Here is a 22483-nt window from a genome sequence, read left to right on the forward strand (position 1 = left end):
CTCAGCATCAGTTCACGTTGCTGAAAGTGTCGGTTGGGTTGGATTTTGCTTGCCACAACTGTACACGGTGCATGTACGAGACCCTATGGTCGGTCAAGCTGCCACTGCCTTTCCCCCACTCCTGCCATTACATATGTCTCGTCGCTGCCTTGCTTCTTTGTGCCGTTAAATGGTGTAAAAAATGTCCGAGGTTGTTCTCATAGCAGTGTGTTTGTTGTCCTATGTAGGTACTGTAGGTGTCTTACCACGGTGACTGATGTACAGTCAGACCTCGCATAACCGCACACATCTGTTTTCCACAAAAAAATATCCGGATAGGCGAGGGAGCCGGATAACCGAACACCGTTTATGTTGGATGCATCAAGTATTCTGTAAATATTTAACCAGCTATTTTCTTCCGAATGGCGAGGGATCCGGATAAAAGAGGACCGGATAAGCGAGGTCTGACTGTATCATGCTAGAAAAATTAGTTTCTATATCTTGTCACCAAGCTAGTTCCCGCTGTCTAGTAGTAGTGGTGTGCATGAGAACATAACAGTGACACACACACACACACACACACACACACACACACACACACACACACACGCACACACACACACACACACACACACACACACACACACACACACACACACACTCGACTCATCGACGTGTTTATTGTGCAGAAGAATGTCAGTACGACACACAGTGACATGACACCGTGTGATGCTCCCAGAGCTAGAGAGAGAAAAAGTATTGTATTGTGATGCTGGTTGGTTTTGAACTTGTACTGTGTATTGTGTGTGTGTGTGTGTGTGTGTGTGTGTGTGTGTGTGTGTTGCCTGTACTGTGTTGGTCGTGTAGGATGTAGTTCTGGCTCTCACTGACCACTACCGACTCTTTGTCAATGGCTTTGAGGTAAGTTGTGCGTTTGGCCCATCTACTATCATATCCCCATGATAATTATAGGTGTGGGTGTATCCTCTGATCACTTTTCAGGTTTCCCAATTCGTGCACATTGTAAGGAAACGGTTCTGGTGAATCGTTTCTTTTATTCTCGTTTTTTTTTGTGTCCTATCACCTTTGCCAATCCGCTCACATGATGAGGAAATGGTTCTGCACAAGTCCTTTTACTTTCTTCTCGTTTTGTGTCCTACAATCATCTCTAAGCGCTATAATCATACATGTCGGAAGAGAGGAAATGCGTATAACACAATTCGTCTTCCTTGTTGCTGTATTGAAGCTTTTACCTTCGCAACGGGTGTTCGCGTTTACATGATCCTCTGTTTTACGCACCTCCTCTGACGATAAGTATGGTACTCTTTGGTTTATTGCTGTACCATTTATGTATCCTGCGTGTGGCATTAGCACACTTTCCTGTTCCCTAAAGTGCGTGATACATTGCGAGTTGACCTGACCTCTGCCTACCCATACTCCCAAACATCTGCCAGTACCCAAGGCCATCATGCAGTGGTTGTGCTGTTCTCTAAGTTAATTGCGTGTCGTCTCTTGTCCCTCTGCAACTCTTCCTCTTTCCTCCATACAGTTATCTACGAATTGCACCTCGTTTGCCGTTCATGACGAGTACTTGTTGCTTACAACACACTCTCACACGTGTCGCTGCATCAGCCTCACTACACCTGTGTCAGGTAAGATATGCCGTGTGAACTTTGCTTCATCGGCAAGTGTACATAGCTTAGTTGCTTGTGGTGGTCGTTGTTCGCACTCCCCCTCCCTCTCTGTCTCCTCATCCATCTATCCATCCATCCATGTATCTATGAAAGACTGCGGAAGGAGGCAATGTGGGCAATGGTACTCTAATTTCAGAAATTTTAGCTGCTCAATATTTTCGGTATGAGGGCAAAAGGCCAGGTTAGTTGAACGGAAAATTTAGGTACAGAGAAGCTGTTCCCTATTGGATTATGTGTGTTAGTGTTTGTTCGGTGTATTGAAATGTTTTATGTATGAAACGGATGCACCGAAAATACTGAAAATAAAAGTACACGGACAATTTGTGAAATTACAGTACCTAATTACAGTACCTAACAATACGCAGGCAGGCATAGTGGGATGTTCTAAGACCATGATTGAGAAACAGAGGGTACCAGGTTCAAGTCCTGCTTGGAAGCGGAAGGAATTTTTCCAGCCATGCTGCGACCCACAGTTAATTGGGAACTCGTGGCCTGGCACGAGGGTAACATGGATGCAGCTAATGGGATTTCGGTCTTTGACCACTTGGTGGTGGGTCTGATCTACTCACCTCCCACCGTTTAGGCGCTGCATCTGCGCCTTTGATCCTAGAGGGTGGTGGCGTTCCCACGGCGGATGCGGAAAACTCGGCTTCCAGCCGAGTCTCACGCGAACCGTGAAATTTATTTATTTTTTATTTTAACAATACGCATACTACGGTTTTCTCTTGATATCTATTGTCTCTAACTAATGCGTTATTGGTTTATAAACTTTATTTGCTTGCTCCTATCAGAGTTGACTGTGCTAAAGGATGCTGATCGTAATCAACTGGATGATAGCATTAGGCGCGTGGAGCGTGGCTCTCGCATCGTTGCTGTTGTTCCATTTGACACCAAGTTGGTTCTCCAGGTAAGTGCCAATGATTGCGGAATACAGTTGAGTGAAAAGTCGAAGAGTGTGCACATCGTTTGCAGCGCCGCCAATAGCATGGTAATGATAGCTTGGCTTGTGAAAGAGGGGTTTGAAAAGGTTTTTGCGGTTCTCTGCCCACAACAATGCCCGCTGTTGTTTTTAGGTTATGATTAGGGCTGAAACAATTATACCGATAACTCGCATATCGATCGTTAAGAGTGCAATCGATTATCGTTAGAGTTCGAAACGAGTGCAACGATTTTTATGCATGTATATCAGTGGCAGTATTCTAGCCCTTGCACTCCATCTGATAGTCCATCTGATAATAACTTATGATTCACAATCTTTCCCAGCCTTTGCGTTCTTGACATCCCCCTGGAGTACGAAAACAAACTTTTGAGATGGCCAACGACGTTGCAGGCCTGAAGTGAATTCTACTGTATGTGTTCCTAACCATTGGTATTGGTGTGTCTCGTCGTCTTTTGCATCGAAAATGTTCCGTAGCCTTTTCCCTCTCTCTTTCTCTCTCGCTCGCTCTCTCTCTCTCTCTCTCTCTCTCTCTCTCTCTCTCTCTCTCTCTCTCTCTCTCTCTCTCTCTCTCTCTCTCTCTCTCTCTCTCTCTCTCTCTCTCTCTCTCTCTCTCTCTCTCTCTCTCTCTCTCTCTCTCTCTCTTTCCTTCTTTCTTTCTCTCCCTCTCGTGCATGCTAGATGCCTCGTGGAAACCTAGAGACGATTCATCCACGTGCCTTGGTGCTATCTGCTGTTCGCCGTCATCTGAAAAAGTTAGTTGCTCGTCTCACTCACCCTATAATTTATTAAAAAAATAAACAGTACCAAGGATCTACAACACTATAAGTTGGTGTATGCTTCTATAACTATACTTCCGCGAAGCATAGTTGTATTCAAGGAGCTGATCGTACAGCACCACTTCTCGTTTGCTTGTCATTTTATTGAAGAGGCATGCTTGCGTTGCCCTGTCCTTTATGGTGTGGTTTGGTTGTTTCATGAATAGAGCAAATCTTGCAGCTACTATTGTGATCTCACTGCAGCGTGACGTGATCTCTGTGTTCTTTGCTCCGCTTGCAGTTTGCAGTACACGAGTGCGTTGGACATCATGCGCCGACATCGCATCAACATGAACCTCATCCACGACTACGAGTCCGAGCTGTTCCTTGCCAACGCTCAGCGCTTTGTGGAGCAGATCAATGATGTGTCGCGCATCAACCTCTTCCTCTCTGACCTAAGGTACTATAGCTCTCTCTCTATGGTTCAGCTGCCGTCTGTTAACATTTTCCCTTGATGTGTACGGTGTACAGTAAAACCTGTAACTAAAGACCACCGTGACTAGCGACCAGCCTGGTACTACAGTAAAACCTGTAACTAAAGACCACCGTGACTAGCGACCAGCCTGGTACGACAGGCCACTTCGCCAGGCATGGACGGTCTCGTATTATAATTATGGTCGTGCGGTGCAAACCTCCAACTAACGACCACCTGCCACTCTCAGGACCGCTTTCTGTGGCCCCAAAGGGTGGTCGTTAGTTACAGGTTTTACTGTGCATGTACTGACTACAGCACTGCTCAATGAAACCCAGCCCCTTAAGCTCTTGAGTGCCAGGCATTGTGTAGCCTCAGCCCTGCACACACTTGGCCGTGGCACTGGTACAGGTCGCTTTGCAGCCCTAGTCCGGGCAGCACTAGGCCGTCTACTGGTGCAGGGCATTGTGCAGCCCTGTTTCTGCAAACCCTGTGCTGCTTACTGGAGCAGGGCGCTGTGCAGCCCTAGCCTTGCCAGCACTGCAGTAGGCTGTGTACTGGAGCAGGGCTGCAGCCCTAGTTCGGCCAGCACTGCAGTAGGCTGTGTACTGGTGCAGGGCGCTGTGCAGCCCTAGTTCGGCCAGCACTGCAGTAGGCTGTGTACTGGAGCAGGGCGCTGTGCAGCCCTAGTCCGGCCAGCACTGCAGTAGGCTGTGTACTGGTGCAGGGCGCTGTGCAGCCCTAGTCCAGCCAGCACTAGGCTGTCTAAGTTACTGGTGCAGGGCGCTGTGCAGCCCTAGTCCGGCCAGTACTACACATAGGCTGTGTACTGGTGCAGGGCGCTGTGCAGCCCTGATTCTGCAAACCCTGTGCTGCTTACCAGAGCAGGGTACTGTGCAGGCCTAGCCTTGCCAGCACTGGGCTGTTCACTAGTGGAGGGCGCTGTGCAGGATGTCAACGTGTCCCTGGCCCAGGTCTTGCATATCTGATCTGCAACGAGTGGTTTATATCACAATTGTCTAATCAAATTGCTCTGGGGAGAATCCTCTATGCATCTTGCAAACCGTGTTGCTTCTGCACTCCAACCCCTTCATATGCGTACAGATCTACCCCCGTTAGTACGACGTCGGTTACAAGACGCCTGAAGCGCGTACATTCACGTCCGGATAGTAGATAATAGTCGTTCTCGCTCCACATAATATTATACTGGCACACACAGAGACATAGACAGCAATAGCGACAACACACAAATTAAAGGGTAGTTGGCTGCAGCCAGATGTGACCCATATTTGCAGCTGAAAATGTTTCGCGAGAAATCATTTCTCGTCTATCTCGCTGCGCTCGGCCGGCGAGAAATACAACTTTTATTATAAGACAACAATAATTGTGGAACCCACCAGGTTTGTCTACTAGCAAGGGTAGATCTGTACTTGTTGGCTCATGAGTCATGTGTTTTGGCTTCTGACTGATTGCTGTGCTGTTTTCCTGTGTGTGTGTGTGTGTGTGTGTGTGTGTGTGTGTGTGTGTGTGTTACTGTGTGCAGGGATGAAGACGTGACGGTCAGTATGTACTCGTCATGCTCTAGCAGAGATGTAGTTGCCAGTTCAGGACAGTGAGTCAGTTTGTCTAGCGTGCGTACTACGCCTTTGATTGCTTTTGTTTTGTGATCATACTTGTGCCGCCCACATCTTCGTTTTAAATAAAGAGTTCTGCGGCAGAAGTTAGCACAAAGTAGTTATGTAGCTTCATTTCCCATGTAATACTATAAATTATACACTGATGACAATGGTCAGACAAGCTTTTGCAAAGGTTTCAACTCATTCTGATGAAACTAGCAACACTGTAACTCTGTAGGATTCACAGTTGTTGGTGTCAGCAAGAGGATTTAACCCCTCAAGAGTGTGCAACTCCTGATACCCTTTCTATGGGGTACGCCGACGGCGAAAACTCACATCACGTGGTGTAGTGTCGCAGTTGTATGTTTCCAGTCCGTTCTTAGCGAGCAGCGGAGTGATAAAAAAAGCACTCTATGACAGAAACTCACTGCGGGTGTGTGAATCCCCAGCATGATGAAGGCAGATATTCGGATTGCGTAACTGAGACACGTGATGTGAGTTTTCGCCGGCGGAGAGACCCTATATGCAGAGTTGCACACTCTCGGGGGGGGGGGGGGGGGGTTATTTACTCCTGGTATCAGGCACAGGTCGAATACCTGTATCTGACGTTAATCTGCACCTTAGTGAGGAGAGCCGTTAACAGCATGCGGCATGTGTTCCGCCTGCTATTGGACAGCCACTCTCCTACCATCAGCATGGCACTGGAATGTGCTCTGTTACTCAAGCTGATGTCTTCAGCAAGCTATGACCCACTCGCTTTTCTGACATCACGTAGTCTAACTGTTGGCTCTTTGCCACACACGTCTTGGCAAAGAGCCAGCAGTTAGACAATGTGATGCAGTGAATGTCTTTCTTCGTTGTACCAACGGCGAGGAGACGACAATATTGTCACCAATACAAACCTGTCTCTTTCTTAGAGAATGCCTTGTTTGGGCTACTTCGAGGGGCCATGACCCTTCCAAGGTGCCCAAATACATACCGTAATATATTGATTTTCTCAATCTGGACACCCCTATCATTGCAAAAAAGGTGTCAAATTGGTAAATTTTTGGAAAAGGCATTTCAGCATGAGCTAATCGACTTGCTTTCCATTGGTGCTTTGCTGATTTTGCTCATTGTTTCGTTGTTTTTTTCCTGGATGTTTGTGTCCTTCTCTAGAACAAGTGCTGTTGTGGAGGGCAAGACTGCTCGTGTCGGTGATCATCTGAGAGGTGCCATGATTGCGGTGGATGAGAAGAAGTGAGTGCAGCATGATCTGAATTCATTTTGGCGGTCTCACGGTGTGGTTGTTGCTTCCACCATTGGCTGGGCAAGGGCTTAGTAGTCCTTCACTCCACTCTCATTCCTGATTCCATGTTGTCTGGTGAAAATGATGTGTCACTGTTACAGCGTACTGTAGATGAACTTGAATACGGTATGCAGAAACGTAGCCAGGCTGTCAAAGGGTGTGTGTGTGGGGGGGGGGGGGGGGGGGGGGGAGTACATTTCCACCCTATACCGTATACATAATACACTCAGACGTCTCTTATCCGGGCACCTTGGGACCGGGCACTGCCCGTATCTCAGATTGGCTCGTATCTCAGGATAACTCATCTACCATGTATCATTATCATTTTTGAAGAAGTTTTTTGGTGCATATTGCACATGTTCAGGTTGCAAAAATAATCCATGGATAAAAATGTATGGATTACACAGGTTGGCAGTGACAAATAAGCACTTGTGCATTTGGAAAAAAAGTTCAATCCCCCCCCCCCCCCCCAAATTCGAAGCATTTTTGCCATAGGAACTCAAGCTGAGGGTGCCCGGTAGAGAGACGTGCCCGTATCTGAGGCGTCCGGATAAGAGGCGTTTGAGTGTATGACCTGCCCAGATGTCACAAGAATTTTTGGGGTTGTCATCATCTGAATACCCCCCGGGGGTTATGTGCCTGGTATGGGAAATGATCAAGGTTTGTACCCCTTGTTGAACTTGCCTTGCTAGTACTCTGCAGTCATGCACTGTTTTGTTGTGAGCTCAAGGACATGAGTCCCTACCGGCGAGCCTGTCTTGCTTTGTTGAGCGTGTGTGCCAGGCCACCACCACGCCTGATTATACCAGGGTGGCAGATGCAGCGCCGTGAACGGCAAGGGTGAGGTGGTATGTCTCACGACCAATGTCCGATAACGGGACGAACCTCGTTAGCTGCATCTGTGTTACCTTTTATTCCGAGTAGTGAGTACTCTAATTTCAGAAAATTTCAGTGCTCAATATTTTCGGTATGAACGCAAAAGGCCAGGTTAGGTGAGCAGAAATTTTAGGTACAGAGAAGCAGTTCCCTATTGGATTATGTGTGTTAGTGTTTATTCGGTGTATTGAAATTTTAGGTATGAACCAGATTCACCGAAAGTACCGAAAAACAAGGACACCGACATTTTTGTGAAATTACAGTAGCCAGTTGACTTTGGGTGTCAGCGCAGTTGCCATGTACTGACTGCATTTGCGTGGTGCTGTTTTCACACAGGTTCCTACACAGCATTCTCATGACCCACATCAAGAGGCCGACGCCAGATCTGGAGTCCGTGTTGGCACACATCAAGCGCCTACGAGGTACGCATCACTCCGCCCTTGCGGCTGCTTGCCAAGCATTTGGAGAGAAATTCTCATGTGCTTTGCACCTCTGTGTGCTTTCGTACCGCTAAATTTCACTTCAAGCCAGTGCCTTTTTATCCCGCACACGCCTGTGTCTACAGCATTTCCAGTGTGCTCCAAAGCAGTTGTTTTTCACACGGCACACACTTCTTCAATGTGCACCCGATCGATTTTACCCTCTGGTTTTGTATCGGACCAATCAGTGTACATGGCGTGTGTATATTTCTCATCTGCAGACTCCAGTGTCCTGACTCCGTCCGCAGTGACCGATGCCATCAAGTTCGTCCTGTACTCGGTCGATGTGAACCAGCTGTACGACGTCGCCCTGGGCATGTATGACCTAGACCTGGTCATGATGGTGGCGGAAAAATCTCAAAAGGTACAGATCTTCTAGAGACTACAGCACTAACGGGTGGCAAGAGAGAGATTGGAAGCTGTATCACAACTCTTTGTCACGTATTACTACGATCATCAGGCAACTGATGGCTCCGAAACGGGCAGCCTGAACATCAGGGGGAGCAAGGCGAGAAATGCTGAGGGGAGTCATAGTGAACGAGTCAAGTACAGGCGAGAAGTTGCTAAGTTTTTAGTCTTGAGGCTATGCAGCAGCAGCAGCAGCAGTTCCGGTGTGAATAAAATATCATTTCCTGATATGGAATTCGCCTTGTACGGCACAGTACGGGCCTCTATCCAGCCGAGGTTACGTGAGGTTGTTTGGAAGGATATCCTGTTTACAATCACATTGGAGTTCTTCAAAGCAGACATGTATTTGCGTTTGCTTCTTCTTCGTTTTTTGTTGTTGTTTCAGGATCCCAAGGAGTACGTGCCATTCCTGAATTCGCTGCGTCATATGTCCTCGTTTGACAAGTACACAATCGACATGTACTTGAGACGGCACAGCCGGGCGTTGTCCAACATCAGCGAGTGTGGTTAGTCTTGTCTTGTGCTGCTTGTGTACGTGCATACTTGGATACATATCTTCTGCAGTGGTACTGGTTGGTGGACACGTGCGTGTGATGGTGGCAGTAGCTGTGGCGGTGCTCGTGGTGATGTTGGTGTGCACACGTGTGTGTGTGTGTGTGTGTGTGTGTGTGTGTTTGTGTGTGTGTGTGTGTGTGTGTGTGTGTGTGTGTGTGTGTGTGCGCGTGCGTGCGTGTGTGTTGGGGGGGGGGGGGGAGGGGGGTGTGTGTGTGTGTGCGTGCGTGTGTGCCTAGGCTAAAGTTAGTGGCGGTCAATACATCAGCCTTGCAAGCTGTTGAATAGTGTACTCCCCGAAAAAGTCTGTTCGCTATCATCGCTTCAGCGATGGGCATGTGGAGGTGGAAGTGTGTGTGTGTGTGTGTGTGTGTGTGCGTGCGTGCGTGCGTGCGTGCGGGCGTGCGTGCGTGCGTGTGTCATGTGAAGGAGACAAGATTTGCACTTCTGTGTTTGTGGCTTGTTGTTTGTGTAGAGGACAAGTTTGAGACAGCGTTTGAGTTGATAATTGCTCACAAACTGCACCGTCAAGCATTGTGCCTCTACTCGGCTTCCAGTGATAATGCCAAGGTTAGGCTGGTGGATTATCTATTCTAACTTATGTGCATGCATGGGCGCACGCGTATTTGTGTGTGTGCGTGTGTGTGCGTGCGTGTGTGTATTGTGTGTGTGCGTGCGTGTGTGTATTGTGTGTGTGTGTGTGTGTGTGTGTGCGTGCGCGCGAGTGCGTATGTGTGTGTAGCGTGGTAGTGCTCTGTGAGTGTGTTTTAAAAGAGTGTTAACTTTCATCAGGAGCAGAGCTAGAGACGCTACACACAGGGCTAGAAGCTCGTAACATAATATGTTGTTCCTAACCTTGGGGTTCATTGCTCTGATATTCCGTACATAGCTGTCAATCACCCCATGCAGTGTAGAACTGCTCCCCTATGATCACATCACTTCACATGCTCATCTCTTCTTGTCTTCTTTCGCGTTTTGCAGCGGATCGCCGAGTCCTATGGTCAGTACTTGGCGGAGGCAAAGCAGTATGCGGAGGCAGCGCTTGGTAAGTGCCGACAGGAGTGCATTCTTCTTTTCGCTCTATTCTACAGTGCTGCTGAATTAATTATAGCCAGTCGAGTCACTCAAGTACGCGCCTCGCGTTGCGCAGCCCTAGACCTGTGAACACTGCAACCAAGAGTACATAACCCCCCAGAGTGTGCAACGCCTGATCCAGCTCTGCATAGGGTCTTGGTCGAGCGTAATCGGATCTTTGCGTCATAATACCTGGTCTCAGTTTAATCTGCTGCTGAGTCTAGCATGAGAACATTGAAAAGTACGCCTTTCCCAGTTGGTCTGGCGATTGGCTCAGTCTCGGAAATTATAAAATAAATAATGCTTGAAGATGACCATGCGTGCCTGGGATTTTGTCGGGTGATTGTATAGCATGTTTGAACAGTACATATCGTAAAGTCGCGTATTAAAGCCGGGCTTATTCCTGTAGAAGTCGATGTCAGGGCCAGGCTTCTATTGAAACCAGGTATTTCTATGTGTGTCAACACTAAAGCCAGGTTTATGTGTATAAAGCCCGATTCATACTTCATGTCGCGTACGGGAAACGCGTCGCGTCGCGAAAAAGTTGACCTGAGCTCAACTATTTCGCGTACGGGAAACCCATCGCGCGATGGTCGCGCGATGGGTTTCCCGTACGCGAGATGAAGTATGAATCGGGCTTAATTCTGTGTGTCTGTCTTACCTGCAGTTCTGTGCAAGTATAACCTTCACTCGCTGGCATTGCCCTGTCTGGAGAAGGCTATCAACTGGCGTCAGGCCATGGCCATTGCCAGAAAGCTGCAGTACGACTCTGCGGCCACCATGCAGCTGGCCTGCTCCCTTGCCGGTAGGTGTTTGCCCCTGTCAAAGCTGGTTATTCGCTTCTAGGATATCAGCTGCCTCCTTAGCGCAGTAGGCAGCGCGTCAGTCTCATAATCTGAAGGTCGTGAGTTCGATCCTCACAGGGGGCACTTGTTTTTTTTTCTTTCTTTTTCCTGATACGTATGTAGCATTCCTAGTTGATTGTGACCCGATCAGAGCTGTTTGGGGATTACAGTCCGCTCATCGAACTCTGCCGCTGACTTTTTGTTGTCTCACAAGTATCATGGTAGATAGTAAAAAAATCTGAACATTCTCCATAGTGTGACCCGTGCTATTCTTCCTTGGCCCTTCTGAGGCCGGGAAAGTCCAAGTTCGAAATTCGGCCAATCGTCACCAAATCAGGACATGTACCATGGTGAAAATGGAGCTCCAAAAACCCAGATTTTTGAATTTAAAGTGGGGTTTCGGCCGAATCAGGCTTTCAAAAGCCTGTGTGACTATTCCATCTGAATGGACTCTAAGTCAGTGTGTGTCACCTGTGTTTTACATACAGTCTTAGCACCATAGGCCATCTGATCTTTTCTTTTCTTTTTAATTTTACCTGAGACGTTGCGCCTTCGGCGTACATGTATTTGGCGGTCACATGGTCCCGAATGCCTATAAATGGCTAATGCCTATGCACTGTGTTTTCTTGTCTAATTTTCAGATGCTCTGGTGGCCCAGAGGAGGCACGGTGAAGCCGTGCAAGTTTTGGTGGATTACACAGACGTAAGTAGTGGTCCATTTCCTCAAGCATATTGCAGTTGTTGTTCGCCGTACTTTGCAAGCAGATAATTCAGTCGGTAAATAATTTCGTCCAGTTCACTCGGTCGGATATTCATCTATAGGCTGTAAAACGTCCTGAAAAGTTGGACACGTCGACGTTTGATCTATTCCTGAAACTCCTTTGACAACAAGAAGGAAAATAAATTCCTGAGTATCATTCCTGCTTTTATACTGTAGGAACATGTCTGTACATTTCGTTGTTTTCATCATTAGAGCTTCGGGAAAAAAAGATTTTTGGACGAAATCCTACGCAAGATTAAAATGTCCAGTCAGCCTTTCAGGTCGTTTCAACATCCGAGGACGGACATTTCAGCCGGACAACTGCCTTACTTTGTAGTTGTACAAAATTACTTCGCCGCTTAGTGTTCTGTTTGTACATTACATGCACTGTTAGTCGAGTTGTTGCAAAGTGTGCAATCTCCACTTGTAGCACTTGTCTATATCATTGCTGTGTGTGTGTGTGTGCGACTGAGCTCTGCCGATTTCTTCGTTCTGTGTGTGTGTGTGACAGAAATATGATGAGGCCATTGGCATTGCCCTGGACGGGCATCTCTGGGAAGAGGCATACCGGCTGGTATGTACTTACTCCTTGTAGTATTTCCCAGTTTATGCTAGTCTGTAATACAGTCAACTTCGCTAATAACGACTGCGGATATAACGACAATTCGCGAATAACGACAACATGTCCGTGCCCAGAGCAAAGTCCCTTGCAACTGTAATACATATAATGAGACTTCGGGTATAACCACACTTTGCGAATAAGGACACTTTTTGATGCCCCGCCGAGGGTCGTTGTAAGCGAAGTTGACTGTAGTTAGTGTTAGAGCTAGCTTACGTTTCTTGTTTGTTTCTGAGTTTCTCCACGGTCCAAGGTAGCTATTTGGAATAATGGGTAACGACTCTCTCTCTCTTTCTCTCTCTCTCTCTCTCTCTCTCTCTCTCTCTCTCTCTCTCTCTCTCTCTCTCTCTCTCTCTCTCTCTCTCTCTCTCTCTCTCTCTCTCTCTCTCTCTCTCTCTCTCTACCTCTACCTCTCTCCCTCTCTCTGACTGGCCATCCGTCTGTCTGTCTATCTATCTGCTAGGCCAAATATCCAGGTTCCATGTCTGGGGCTGAATGCGGGGACCGGAATACGCAGGGAGTCCTGTATACATCGTATGTGAAGCGGGATTGTATCTTATCTAATCCCTCTCCTCTTTGTTCTACCCATGTGTCTGTGTAGATGTATCGCTTTGAGCAAGAGGCTCAAGTCGAGGAAGAATTGCGACCGTGCCTTGTGCAAGGTAGGGATAATTCGTACCGTTTTCACCGCTGCTGAGCCTGGACTTTCATAAGAAGTTTCAACCCTGCTGTAAACACTGTTAGATTGGAACGGTTGCACGGTGCATTGCGCTGTGTTGCCGCACCTGCCCACATGTCAGTAGCCTGTCGATTTTGGAGGCAAGTCACAACCTGCCAACAATTAGCCTTCTTCCGCCGACAACAGCCATAAAAATGTCCAATGTTGCCAGTCTGCTTGGTTTAGAACTCATGATCCAGATTTTTTCTTTGCACTGTGGCAACACTGGACAATTTGTTTGTGTTGCTTTCTTCATATCATAGTAACTAAGTAATTGTCTTTTTCCAGCCATTCATTTGCCTTGCCTTTTGCTTTTTTTGTCTTCTCTTGTGTCAGCATGCCATGTTCAAGTGGGTGCGCTGGACACACACATTGCAACGTTCTCCACTCGTGTTTCTCGCCTGGCTGTTGTGCGCGAGGACAAAATCAAGGCTCGGCAAGAGCGGCTGGGTGAGTGGTTGTCCTCAGTGTCCGTCGGTTTCTAGGTTGTCTAGGCCAAGAGGGCACTAACTCCATTGTGCCTTCCTTGGCATTACGTACACTCCTCAGTTCTGTACTGGTGAGCAGGGTAAGTAGAAATGGTGACTTAGATACAAAGTGTACTTTCGAGACACAGGCTTGGTGCTGGAGGGTAATCCCCTAGCTGTGTTGGGTCATGAAGCTGAAAGCTGCACTGAACCATGACCCCACACAGCTAGGGAATTCCCCCTCCAGCACCAAGTCTGCACTTTAACCCTTTATGTACCGCGCATCTAATGTATGCGTAGGGTACTCCTCGTCAATGATGGACCTATAGGATAAAATCTAGACGCATTTTGTATGTGCAAGTTATGTTTTTCTGAATCTATGGTAATGAATGGGTCCATTTGTCAACATATTGTAATCCAGCATGCAACTAATAGTAGAGGGCATACACGGAATACCCAATTATGAGCCAATTGTGCGTAATTCTCACAATTGAGATCGCTACATTTGAAATAAAGTATAGACGAATCAGGGACGACCATTGGGACGCACAGTGACAAAAGGATACCACAGGCACTAGTTGCATGCATAAACAGCACCAGAAGGGGCGGAAAACGGATGTATCGTCTAAATACCAGACGCAAACAATTGCGTCAAATATTCAAATTATTGCAATTATTTCAGATTTGAGATATGTAGTTTTTGCTGATCTACTCACGTCGACCGAGGATTGGTGATTGAGAAGACAAGAAATAGGTACTAGGGGATGACCTCCGCCTGCCGTGGTGATTTTATGCCATCGCTGCCCTCCCTCTCGCTGCTACTCGGAGAGCAAATGCTGTGATGGCTTCAGCGATGAAAATTGGCAGTTTCGATTCAGATCCTGAGGAGATATCGCTACTTCAGCTCTCTCCAGGTGTCTACCACGACTAGAGGATGTCGACACTACCTGGAGAAGGCTATATCTCTATTAGCAGCAGCGTGACGGAACGAAAACACGATCGAAATTGGCAAAATATATCGCAGAGCGCTGCATTTGCGAAGCGCACTTTTCGCCGCGATCGGTCTCCATACTTTCAAATGGTGACCTACCCATATCATACATCAAAATTTTCAGTGGGATCTCAGCTGTCCACTGCAAAAAAACCGCGAGTGAATCAGAGAAAGGACGCCGCCGAACGGCGCGTCCAAGTGCGGCGCGCCGAACCGTAAATATTTTTACGGTTCGAGATGGTCGCGGTACATAAAGGGTTAACTGTATCATTATTGATACATTGAGACTCCAGTACATGCACTAGTATGTACCTGCGGGAACTTCAGATGTGTGCATCCCCGCATGCGTCCGTGTTTGCGGAGTTAAATGGGCCAGCGTCTGTGTGTGGTGGTCTTTTCTGGCTCACTGTCGATGTTTGCCTTTGTAGTCTATGCCGTATGCCACGGCCTAAGAATCGATTTGTCTGCGCTCCCTTTGTATGCATATATCCACCATGATGTGTTTGTATAGATATGGGTTTACCAGCGGATGGTCCCGACGCCGATCTCTATTCCGACGCCAGCAGCTTGGCCTCTAGAACAACTGCGAGCTCGGCTGGCTCTAATCGATCACGACAGACTGCGTGAGTAGCATCATACAACTACAGTAAAACCTGTGACTAACAACCACCCCTTGGGGCCAGAGAAAGCGGTCTTTAGTGGCAGGTGGTCTTTAGTGAAAGGTTTGCTCGGCGCAACCATAATATGAATGTGAAACCGTCCGTGCCTGGCGAAGTGGTCTGTAGTACCAGGCTGGTCGCTAGTCAAGGTGGTCTTTAGTACCAGGCTGGTCGCTAGTCAAGGTGGTCTTTAGTACCAGGCTGGTCGCTAGTCAAGGTGGTCTTTAGTACCAGGCTGGTCGCTAGTCAAGGTGGTCTTTAGTACCAGGCTGGTCGCTAGTCAAGGTGGTCTTTAGTACCAGGCTGGTTGCTAGTCACGGTGGTCTGTAGTACCAGGCTGGTTGCTAGTCACGGTGGTCTTTAGTACCAGGCTGGTTGCTAGTCACGGTGGTCTGTAGTACCAGGCTGGTTGCTAGTCGCGGTGGTCTGTAGTTACAGGTCTTACTGTACAACTGTAGTGCTGTTGAGTCTTGACAGCATGACGTTCATTATACACATGACAACATTACGTTCATTATACACATGGGTGCGCATTGTCTAGCAGTCTAGCTTCTTGTTGACGTGGACTGTTTGTTTCAACCGTGTGCTTACTGATGATGAAAGCTAGAGCAGCCGTTATATTGGGAAGTCGGCATGAAGCCGTTTCTTGATCTCATTCCGAATGACCCCCGGTGATCATTGCACCCTTGTGTAGACCAAGTGACTCGATTTGCCCGATCTCTCCCCCTGTATATCCTGTGGCCCACCCGCCTGTGTGGATTCACAGGAAGCGTGGGTTTCAAAGTCCGAAGAAGATGTTTGGCGGTCTCTGCTGGGATGACAGTCACACCATAGCTCAGTGGTTAGAGCATCGCTGGCCTCAAGCGAACGTCCCTGGTTTGAGTCCTGGTGGTGACAGTCAATTTTATCTTCAGACTTTTCCCGTCTGCATCTTTCCCTCAAACCAATGAATATGTATATCCTGTTCATTTGTTTTGGCTTTGCTCTTATAGGCGAACTGCAAAGAACAGGCGTAAGGCTGAACGCAAGAAGCATCGTCTACGCGAAGGCAGTGCACATGAGGAAGAAGCGTTGATCGAGTCGCTGGCAGAAATCATCACAACAGTGGACGGTTTACGCAGTACGTCCTGGGTTCGCATCTCTCTCTCTTTCTCTCTCTGTCTCTCTCTCTCTCTCTGTCTCTCTCTCTCTCTGTCTCTCTCTGTCTCTCTCTCTCTCTCTCTCTCTCTCTCTCTCTCTCTCTCTCTCTCTCTCTCTCTCTCTCTCTCTCTCTCTCTCTCTCTCTCTCTTATCTCTTATGCATGTGTATGGTCACTAGTGCCCTTTGTGACGCTGTTTTTACTTCTCGTCTTTGCTTTTTGGATGTCCAAGGTCTAGTGTACGTGTATGGATAGTGGATACTATGAAATATGCAGTCCAGCGGGGTTGCTTGTTGTGGCCTGAGTGGAAACCGAAGATCTCCTGCCCTCTGTTACACATCCTTCTTGACTAGTGTTTGTACCCCTGCCTGCAGGGGGCAACCACAGCGAGACTTCAGTGTAATACAGCTGTAAAGGGCAACGGGAAACCTGCACTGTATTATACTACACAACCTGCTGTGTATCCAAGATCAAATAGCTCGTTTAACATAATGCGGGGATCTAAACGAATAGGAAAGTTTGTTATATCCCCTAGTATGTTGTATGGATGCAGTGAATGGGATTATCGGTCTTTGACTACTTGCTGGTGAGCTGATCTACTCACCTCCCACCGCTTTACGTCATGCGTGGGTGCAGTGACACTGTACGTGACGTATTAATACGTCATGCGTGCTCAAAGGGTTTAGGAGCTGCATCTACGCCTTGATCCTTGAAGGTTATTGGCGTTCTTGCGGATGCGGAAAACTCGGCCTCTAGCCGAGTCTGACGCGAACCGTGAAATTGTTTTATAAAAAAAATGTTGTATCAAGAGTACATGAAGCCCAAAGTGTGTAGCTCGGATGGGTGTGGCTGTCACAGTGAAAATCTGTGCTCACAAGCAGCATTCAAGCAGGTCTCCTGCTGCACACCTGAAGCTCAGTTGTACGCACTACGCCTCTTTCTGCTGCATATCTGCCCCTACTATGATGTGCATGATATGTATTTTGTGTGTGTGTGTGTGTGTGTGTGTGTGTGTGGTGTTCACAGGTGATGTGGGTTGCATGCTGCGTGTGCTCTACCTACTTAACGAAGAGCTCGAGGCGGTCAAGCTCCAGTCGACATTCGCCGAGGTGATGAAGCTCATCTGTGACAAGCTGCGTGATGTATGGCGTCCTGTAGCTGCACCTGGAGCAGCAGACAGTCCTGTGGCGCAGGTAGGTTTCACTTTTTATTCCAGTGTGTATTGTGTTATAAACTTGTGCTTTTTTTCTTTTCTGCTAGTAGTGCGGGCTGTCAATGCTCTGACATTGCGAGAAACGTGCACAGCGTGAACTGCACTGTAGTAAAACTCAGGGCGTGGGAAGGTGTGTATGTGTATGTGTGTGTGTGTGTGTGTGTGTGTGTGTGTGTGTGTGTGTGTGTGTGTGTGTGTGTGTGTGTGTGTGTGTGTGTGTGTGTGTGTGTGTGTGTGTGTGTGTGTGTGTGTGTGTCTTCTCTCTCCATTGCCCCTCCGGGGCCGACATGACCCTTGTGGCAGTGGCTCGACAGGACAGGTGTGTGTGTGTATGTGTGTGTGTGTGTGTGTGTGTGCATCTTCTCTCTGCGTTGCCCCTCCGGAGCCCACGTGACCCTTGTGGCAGTGGCTCGACAGAACAGGACAGGTGTGTGTGTGTGAGAGAGTGGGGGGGGGGGGGGGGTGAAGAGAGATAAAAGCAAAGTGTGGGGGATTAGTTTCCGTGTCACGATAGTGGTCGTGTGCACTAGTGCAGTGCTGCCCTCGTGTCGGTACACACGGTATGATGTGCTGCTTAGCTTATTTTATTAATCTCTGCCTCTACTCTCTCTTTCCCTCTCTTTCTGTTCTCTCTCTCTCTCTCTCTCTCTCTCTCCCCCCCCCCCCCCCTCTGACTGTATTTCCAGGTGCCTTCTCTCGGCCCCAACGCAACGGCAGCCGATTTTGTTCAGCAACATCTGCAGAAGTCAAGCTCAGGTAACGTTGCTAGCACACAAAATTCTAACAGTCGTATCTGGTGTTGCGTCGGGCGTTTTCTCGTAGTGTTTGCCGGAGGCTTTGCTCATCGTCGAACATGGCAGGCTAATTGTGCCAATGTTCACGGGAATGTTAGTCACTACCGTCGCGGACATTGAAATCCGTGCAGAAGTCCAGCAGCCACGGGGCGCTGGCCTTGCAGCCGCCAGCACTCCTGGCCCATGTTGTTGTTACAGCGTGTACATGAACTACATGTCAACAGTGCATGTATGCGCTAAAAAGCTGTATGTGTGCCGGCCCCGGTCATCCAATCAGATGTTCGTGTCCACGTCACTAGTGCATGTTTTTCGATTTTGACAGCATGTTACAAGGCGAGGACGCGTAGTGCTCCTGACTACAACCATAAACCGGTTGGCAGAGTCCCGGTCTTGCGACCATTTGAACCGTATTGGGAAAACCCAGGTTCGGACCCTCGTTACTCTACGGGTTGGTAGGATTTTTATAATTTTCGTTTTTTGTGTTGTAGAAGTCGTCGTGTTGCCGCCGTAGTATTGTTCACGTGCACTACGCGTCCTCGCCTTGTAACATGCTGTCAAAATCGAAAAACATGTTAAACTACCAAGCAAGGCTTCTGTATATACGTCACTAGTGCAGTACTCCACTCCATACTTTCGACGGAAAATAAAAGAATGAAGAACACCCAAGATACAAGAGATGAAACTCGGCAATGAAGTCAAGATGAACATTTTAAAGAGTCTAATCCAAAGAAACTCAAGGCAAATGTATCAAGGTTGTGTAAAAGATTCAACTCAATCCCTAGATGAATACTTTGAAAAAAATGTAAAGTGCGCATGAATGATTCACGCTGAGACTTTGACACGCCGAGAACAACAACAAATCCACGACTGTAACAAGATACTCGTTTCCATGTGATTTCTTCTATTTTAATTATATTTTATTGGCTCAGTATCCGAGTTTAAAAAGGAAAACAATACAAAAACACAACAGTAATCCAGAAAAACGAAATCAACTACACAATGTCACACAATCGGACCAACAACAAACGGGTTTGCTGGCAAAGGGCCATGCCCCATCCAGGACGTGGTCATGCCTTGTATTTGTGCGTGAGCATGTGAAATAGACTTGTAGTGTCTCGGCGAATGAATATTTGTCTGTCTGCGTGTGTGCATCTGGCGATTGTGTGTTTGTGTGTGTTCATGCACGTCTGCTTGTATTCATGTGGGTATTGGTATCTGTCTGTACGCGTCTGCTCGTATTCATGTCGATATTTGTATCTGTCTGTGCGCATGTCCGTCTGCTTCTGTGCATGTGGGTACATGTGTTTGTGTGTATGCATTTCCGTCTGCTTGGGATTGTATGTGTGTGTGTGTGTGTGTGATGTTGTTGTTGTTGTCGTCGTCGTTATTGTTTCTCATGCAGACTCCCTACCTGTAGTCGGGGTTCCAGCACCGGCGTTTTCCGCCGATCGAACATCATGGCGGCTGACGATCCTGGACAGCTAGATGTGGTCCCCGCGTCCATCGTCCGAGACACCATGCCAGGGCGCTCTTCCTGTCGGATATGTGCTCTGTCGGGGCTCTGCAACATGACTGTGGCTATCACGGTTTTCTTTGGTACACGGAGTAGTGTCGCCATAACTTTGGAATGCTTCCATGAAGGCGTAGAGTTTTGAACGGACTCGCCCGCACTGCCTGTACGCCGAAGTATATGTGTGCCCTGAGTAATGCGTGCACGTGATGGCCGAACGATCGTAGCGGCCGCTCACTGCAAGACCAATGTCATGTGCTCTCGGCTACAGCTCCCGCCATGCTGTACTTTATGCATACCGTCAGTGCTTGACAGTGGGAAAACACGCACTGGCGTAACACAGCCGATCTATACAAGTATTGTAGCTCTGTAAGTCAGAGAGCAGAGTGTACCATTGTGCAGTTCATCAATCTCTGATTGCTCTGTTCTGGCCTACTTGGATGCTGGTGTTCCAGCGGGACTATCCAATCTTGATCTGCTTCCCCATCCACGGCTGCTTATAGTTATACTCCAGGCGTGTCTGCTGTGTTTGCCCGTGTAGACCGCCGCGTATATGCTGTGCTTTAGCTGTATGCAATCTGCTCTGCGTGCCACCATGGAGTGTTGCACGTACCGGTACATGCAGCATTCCGTTGGAGTTGCTCGTTTGCTCGGCACCCGTGTTTGGTGCCGAACCCCATGATAGGGTATAGCAGAGCCGCCAAGAGCGTGTGCTTTAGTGCTACCCGCACCTCATACACGGCTACCACCTACCGCTGTGCCCGGTACTCATGGAAAGATTTCAACCATGATATTACATGGGAATCTTGTCCTTGCTGGTACAATCCCCTTCTCCAGCTTAGCCCATTGTGCACTTCTGAGCATTTTTTGCGGGTGTATTAACTCCGATGGATGACGTTATTTATTGAGGTTGGAATCGGTTCCTTGTTCTCTGTTGTTGCTGCTGCTCGCGAGTGTCTGATTCTGGGTACAATTCCAGTGCATGTTCCTTCACCGGATGAGTGCAGGAGGTGGCACGCAGCCTGGAAAGTATCATTCTGGTACATGTAGTCTACCTGGTATTAATTTTTAGTTGATGTGCGCGTACACCAATTACACACACACACACACACACACACACACACACACACACACACACACCACACACACATGCACATACACACACACACGTCATACACCCACAGGCATTGCAGTGACCGTGGCCCCGCATATGCGCATGGGCATGGTACAAAGCCACTGACAACAGCGGGGATTTAACCACCACCGCTACCATGCACGTACCACACTTGAGTCAATCATCAAAATATTGACTCCAATCGCAAACGTTTGCAGGCAAAAAAATGTCTGGCATCGCAATTCGCAAACTAAAACGGGCGCAAACAATTCCGGGTTTGCAGTACTTGTACACCAGGGAGTCGTCAAATACCTTATTTGACGACTCCCTGTTGTACACTGTACTCGGAAATGAACGGTACCGACGGCGATAGTGCCATTACGTTACCTAAATAGTATTACATTCTAGACTGTTCTCCAGGACCCGACATTGCTGTACCTGCAGCCATGCCAGATACACTGTACTGAGTATATCTACTGGATACAGTACCAGTCCGGACTGGCGCATGGCTGTCGTAGTACTACAATAATTACTAGTGAGGTTTTGCATTCCGAAATTCGGCAAAAAGATTCGGCACGCGGGAGCGAGGTCGAAAATGCACACGAAGATTCGGAGTGTTTGTTCGGAAAAAGCTCACTTTGCCGAAAATATTTTTCGGATGCATTTTCTTGTAGAAGAGCGCTAGCGCGTGATTTATTCAAAGAGGTTTCTTATCTCGGCATCGCTTCGCAGGCGTCTTTGGCGACATAGCATCGTCAGCTACCTCTGATTGCTCCTCTCCACTGCCTGTCGATTCTCTTTCGCCTGGAGTGTCCTCACCGTCTTCTGTGTGGCTGAAAAGACTATGGCGACACGCATAAAATTTGACTTGGCCATGGAGTTGGTTTTTCTGAGGCGACTGAGGAGGCAGGTTTGGCCCTCGACTCTTTGGGCGATCAAAGTTCGTTGGAATCAGCAAGAAAAGGAGCACGGTACAGGTCGTTGCTGATGCTGGGGCTCACGAAATGAAAACACATCATTTTCGACTTGCAAAACAAACGTTGGTGCGAAAATTCGACATTTTGATGTTCGACAAAAGACCGAAGAACGCCGAACCGAAATTCGGAATGCAAAACCTCACTATAGGGCTTGAAAGTGCTACGTCACAGCATAGCAACAATTTCAAAAATTCAAAAACTGGATCCACTTGGATCCATTTTTTGTATGGATCCAAGCACATTTCAAGCGGTCTTACCCACAGCATGGTGATGTAGCCAGTGAAACTGACTGATTTGGCTACTGGGGGCGGGGTTACAATTGGTGGCGAAATAAAAGTCACACCTGCATGCGACATGAGTAGGTTGCTATGCACCCACATACTTAGGCAATAGCAAAGTCACACCTTAGTGGATCCAAAAATAGAAATCTGATGTCAAATTACTACTCCCTGGCCGTTTTGACGTCATCACTTTCAAGCCCTATTGACGAATTGTAGTAGGTCCTGGGTCTGGGAGAAGGGGAAGTACCTGATCACGACCCTTG

At 47.9% G+C, this 22483-nt stretch overlaps 1 protein-coding gene and 1 non-coding gene across 2 annotated transcripts in view; both read left to right on the forward strand.

Annotated features, from left to right (window-relative positions):
- LOC135819811 (putative elongator complex protein 1) overlaps window positions 1–20787 on the forward strand; it is a 32288-nt gene extending 11501 nt beyond the window's left edge. The window contains exons 13-34 of the mRNA XM_065333088.1: window positions 847–900; window positions 1529–1631; window positions 2465–2580; window positions 3292–3365; window positions 3670–3828; window positions 5384–5452; window positions 6615–6695; window positions 7957–8042; window positions 8321–8463; window positions 8893–9013; window positions 9535–9629; window positions 10041–10104; window positions 10801–10938; window positions 11620–11681; window positions 12250–12312; window positions 12959–13019; window positions 13412–13525; window positions 15045–15156; window positions 16185–16312; window positions 17358–17524; window positions 18231–18300; window positions 19741–20787. Coding sequence (XP_065189160.1) covers window positions 847–900; window positions 1529–1631; window positions 2465–2580; window positions 3292–3365; window positions 3670–3828; window positions 5384–5452; window positions 6615–6695; window positions 7957–8042; window positions 8321–8463; window positions 8893–9013; window positions 9535–9629; window positions 10041–10104; window positions 10801–10938; window positions 11620–11681; window positions 12250–12312; window positions 12959–13019; window positions 13412–13525; window positions 15045–15156; window positions 16185–16312; window positions 17358–17524; window positions 18231–18300; window positions 19741–19823 — 2163 coding nt within the window. The 3' untranslated portion in view covers window positions 19824–20787. The remainder of the gene's footprint in view (window positions 1–846; window positions 901–1528; window positions 1632–2464; window positions 2581–3291; window positions 3366–3669; window positions 3829–5383; window positions 5453–6614; window positions 6696–7956; window positions 8043–8320; window positions 8464–8892; window positions 9014–9534; window positions 9630–10040; window positions 10105–10800; window positions 10939–11619; window positions 11682–12249; window positions 12313–12958; window positions 13020–13411; window positions 13526–15044; window positions 15157–16184; window positions 16313–17357; window positions 17525–18230; window positions 18301–19740) is intronic.
- Window positions 10990–11062, forward strand: Trnam-cau (transfer RNA methionine (anticodon CAU)). Its single transcript has one exon. It is a non-coding gene; the product is annotated as a tRNA-Met (tRNA).
- Window positions 20788–22483: the final 1696 nt, after the last annotated feature.

The sequence above is a fragment of the Sycon ciliatum genome, chromosome 6, assembly GCF_964019385.1.
Source record: "Sycon ciliatum chromosome 6, ocSycCili1.1, whole genome shotgun sequence".
NCBI lineage: Eukaryota > Metazoa > Porifera > Calcarea > Leucosolenida > Sycettidae > Sycon > Sycon ciliatum.